This window comes from Drosophila willistoni, unplaced genomic scaffold, assembly GCF_018902025.1.
Source record: "Drosophila willistoni isolate 14030-0811.24 unplaced genomic scaffold, UCI_dwil_1.1 Seg304, whole genome shotgun sequence".
In the NCBI taxonomy this organism is placed as follows: domain Eukaryota; kingdom Metazoa; phylum Arthropoda; class Insecta; order Diptera; family Drosophilidae; genus Drosophila; species Drosophila willistoni.
This window is the reverse complement of record NW_025814258.1, coordinates 131,322-135,663: the sequence shown is the minus strand read 5'-3', so window position 1 is coordinate 135,663 and position 4,342 is coordinate 131,322. Positions and strand designations below refer to the sequence as shown.

Here is a 4,342-nt window from a genome sequence, read left to right as displayed (position 1 = left end):
CTAAAGCGAACTTGCATAAGTAGGCACTAAAGCGCAAAATGGCAAATAAGAGAGGATTTTTGTTTTTGTTGTTTTTTAGTTTTTAAGTACAGAGAAAATATAGTCAATTTATCTAAAGGATAAATTACATAATTCATGCAAAATGGATGAAAGTGAACAAATATATATATTGCTTACCAAAAGAACTTTTCAAATTGATATATTAATACATTTTGTTGTAAATTTTAAAAGGCAAAGACCCTTTTACTTTATTTTTAAATTTCATATTTTTCTAGTGTATCACAATATCAAAGATTTTAAATGTCACTCAGATTTTTCAATGTAGTACCTGCGTTCAGGGTAGTTAGTCAATTCGTTTTTAGTATTCAATAGGATTCAGTTCGTGTAGGTTTCACTAGTTGTACAAAAAAACACAGATTCAAAAAAGGCATACATTTTTTTTTTTTTATTTTCGACGGCTTTTACACATTATGGACTTCCCGGTTAATATAATGTATGCTAACCCCTTTTACACGCAAAATTTTTTCGGAATTCATCAAAACCAAATTTATCTATATCCAAATTATTTAAACAGTTCGGCTAGTGCTTTCGGTTCTTTTGGCGACATATATAGGTTCGAGGATGGCAGCGGAGATGCGCGTGGTTCATTGTTATTGGGCAAAAGCAGCTACTGTGGATTCGGCAGAGTTCAAGGTCAAGGGCTAGACCAGAACGAAACTGAAGAAGGCGGCGGTGGTGGACATCGTAACGTGAGTAGACGCCACAGTGTGACCACAATGGTAACGGCCACAACCATGGCGGCATCTTCAACCATGATATTGAGCTCAAGTCGTTTCGGGTTAGCCGAAATGAACAGAAATGTGGTTCAGCCATCGATGGATATTGGTGAACAGCGACAACAACAATATCATCGACAACAGACTGGCATATCCATGAGCTTCAGTACGTTATTGGCCAGGAGTTTGACAGAGGAACCGACAAGTATGAATCCAAATATATTACCGTCCGTTGATGGTGTCCCGTTCATTATGCTCGGGCAAGAGCGATTCGAACTGGAACAGAGACGATCTTTGTGCTGGGCATGCGTCTGAGTGTGACGAAAAATGATATTCGCATGTTCTTTAGTTCCGTGGGAATGATCGCTGTCGACCATGCGAGTAAACCAAGGATTTTTGTGTACAAAAATAAGCAAAATGGACGATCAAAGGGTGAGGCGACCATTACATATATAAGTCCGTTCATGGCGGAAATGGCCATTAGATGCCTGAATGGCAGCAAATTTAAGGGAGAAACTATAACGGTTTTACCGGCATATCTATCAACGTGCAAGGTTCGTGGCATCCGCTATAGATATCCTCGAGAGTTCGCTCCATCGAACAATCGGGATAATAGTTCTTCTGCACTTATTAATTTCTAAGAATCAATATCACTTTGGTATGTATTTAAATGGCACTTAATACTAGTTGTTGCTGTTGCTAATTATTTTTTTATTCGACTTCATTAGTTTGCAGAAACTAAGTTAGTTGTGGTTAAAACAATGTTGACTACTGAATCCGTAATTCAGATAACTTAATATTTAAGCTCCAGCACAGAAAAAGAAACGACTCTGAATTCTAATCGTTTAATGAATTTATTTACTTGACTTTACTTTTCTCCCTCACCTTTTTCGCATTGAAGTTAACTGCAGTCAGTGGCCCTGTGGCCAACCACTTGAATCTTTCCCACACAAACCGCTGGCAGCATGAACCTTTCTTATACCCCACACTCCCCCTTTTCGCTTCTTGGTAAACTTGCTCAGTTTGTTGTGTGATTTAATCAAAGTTTGCAGTAGGAGCCAAATCTTGCCCTAGCTAGCGAGTTGTGCATTTGCCTGGCATACCCGCACCCGGACTTGCAGTTGTGGCTGAAAAGGGAAAAGGGAATGAGAGTTTGTAGCTGTTGTGAATTTACTTTGCACTTTCTTCCACACGGCCGAAGTTGGCAACTGCTGCTGGATGGACTTGGTCTTGAAAGTCGGCTCTTGTTCTCGCCTGCAGGATATTTGCGTAGCTGTACCTGCAGTTAGCCGCAGCCCTCCTGTCAGCATCTCAGCTTTTTTTGTGTGTGTGTGTGTGCAACAGTGTCACACTTCAATGCCTTCAACCCACCACTCCCTTCATCCATCCCTTTTGCAGCAACAAAATGCGAAAGTAAAGCGAAAATCAACTTAACTGAATTGAATGAAAAAGTTTTAAACTGCGGGTGCCATAAACTCTGAATGCGGTTCAGTTCAATATCTTCCTGTCCAACAATGCGAACAAACCAAAGCGGGGGAGATGGGAATGCGATGCATTCATGGGTGTAGCAAAGGTACTGGGGTCTGAAGACTTGGACTAAATAACTTGTTTTCTGATACCAAAGTTGAGGTATATTTTAATGAAACCTTTTAGAAATTCTTTTTGTTGCATATTTTTACAAATTTAAAGGCTAAAATTAATATATCTATCGTTATTTTTTCATTAACAAGTGCCATAACAATTATTGAACTAATTCTCTTTTTAATCTTCTTTAGCTGTTACTGAAGGTCCTTTGGTTAGCTGTCCTAACACTCCTAGCAGTGTTACTCCTAGAAAGCCTGTAGGTCGTAAAAACTATTCAGAATATCAAGTCTCAGAGATGGAACTTGAGTTCAAATCAAATATGTATTTGACCCCAGAAAAGTTGTAACGATCCTTTTTCGTCCTTCAGGATAATTTCAATCTTTAGGGCGAGGTTCGGCACAACAAATTTTTATTTGTGCCCCAGTGAAATCACGACACAATAATTTATGTATATATAAATGTATGTTGGAGTTTATTTCTATATTTTGGGTTTCTTTTGGTTAAATCACTAACCATAGAACACATAGATGGGACAAACTCATGATTTTTTGATTGCAAACGCTAGCCTAGTCATGGAACCCCAGAGAACTTCGGGAAAACCCGAACGCTCGTACTCTCAATGAGAGCGTAAAGTGGGGAGAGGGCCAAGCAGCTACGAAAATAATTCAGTCTAGCACAGACTACAGAACGACGAAGGCAGGCCTATGTCGCTTGTGATTTCGTTCTGTCTATGTATGTGTACACTCGTCGGTACATGCTCAGGCTTCGTAGTGTGTGTGTGACCTGAAGTTGTACAACATCGCATTTCAATAGCTCGCTCGACCAAAATGTTTAATTTTCGACTAAACAGCGACAATGCGAATAGGATATGCGCCTGTGGAAAGAATATCAAGAAATATTGGCATCAGCTTCATATGTATCCCGGTGGCTGTGCTGATAGTGTTCGCTTGGAAATAGGAATGTCGTAGTCTATGCTAGATGTGTAATGTGTAATGTGTAGTCTGTGCTAGACTGAATTATTTTCGTAGCTGCTTGGCCCTCTCCCCACTTTACGCTCTCATTGAGAGTACGAGCGTTCGGGTTTTCCCGAAGTTCTCTGGGGTTCCATGACTAGGCTAGCGTTTGCAATCAAAAAATTATGAGTTTGTCCCATCTATGTGTTCTATGGTTAGTGGTTAAATGTTTATATAAATCACGACACAATAATTCATATATATAACTGCTTCAGACTTTTGGTTAAATGTTTAGATACGATTTTACACTGATTCGGGTTGATGCTTGTATTGACTGTGTACTTGTTGTAACTGTATTTAGATTTTGTTGTTGTTTAAAGAGTCTATAAGGTTACTCGTAAGGCCTTATAACTCGATGACTTGCTCGTACTTGTAGATTGCTAGGCGCCAAATATTCTTAAGGTTACTCGTAAGGCCAAAAGATATTCGTTGCTTCGCTTGCTGATCAGGACTCGATGACTTGATTGCTTGATCTCGACTCGACGACTTGATAAATGTCCTGACTTGCTGCTCGCCTTATATAGGCCTCCTGGGCCTCCAGAATAACTTGGTGTGATACCGCTATACAGCCGGTGATTTTCCATCGGCCCATCGCTATCATCCAAGCTGTTGCTATGCGTGGTGAAAGTCCCGTACAAGTCCTTTGCGCAGCCGCATCCACTTTCTGGCTGCTGCGCGCCCATTAAATTCTTGTCCATGTTCCTCCGCTCTGCCCAAATAGCGCCTCTGTTGCTATGCGGGCTTCCATCCTTTTCTGATTTAGTTCTCTGGTCGCATGTCCTCTCTCGTTGCTAGGCGACGCTATTTTCTCCCATGTCCTTCTCCTTGTGGGTTGGTTCTCTCGAATTTGTTTGCATGTTTGCTCTTCTATATGGCCGTTTACTTTATGTGAGCAACATATTTTGATTTTTGTTTATTTGGCCGTTTACTTTATGTGAGCATCATATTGATTTTTGTTAATTTGGATTT

At 40.2% G+C, this 4,342-nt stretch overlaps 1 protein-coding gene across 1 annotated transcript; it reads left to right on the top strand.

Moving 5' to 3' along the window:
- The first annotated feature begins 310 nt into the window (after positions 1–310).
- Positions 311–1,223, top strand: LOC124461293. Its single transcript, XM_047012829.1, has 2 exons — positions 311–493; positions 575–1,223. The coding sequence occupies exons 1-2, from the start codon at positions 471–473 to the stop codon at positions 1,089–1,091; spliced, it is 540 nt and encodes a 179-aa protein (XP_046868785.1). The 5' UTR covers positions 311–470; the 3' UTR covers positions 1,092–1,223.
- The last annotated feature ends 3,119 nt before the right edge of the window (positions 1,224–4,342 follow it).

Coding starts and splice junctions, on each gene's coding strand:
- LOC124461293 (XM_047012829.1), top strand. CDS start 471: ATGGACTTCCCGGTTAATATAAT. Junction 494..574: donor GACTTCCCGGTTAATATAAT/GTATGCTAACCC, acceptor TTATTTAAACAG/TTCGGCTAGTGCTTTCGGTT.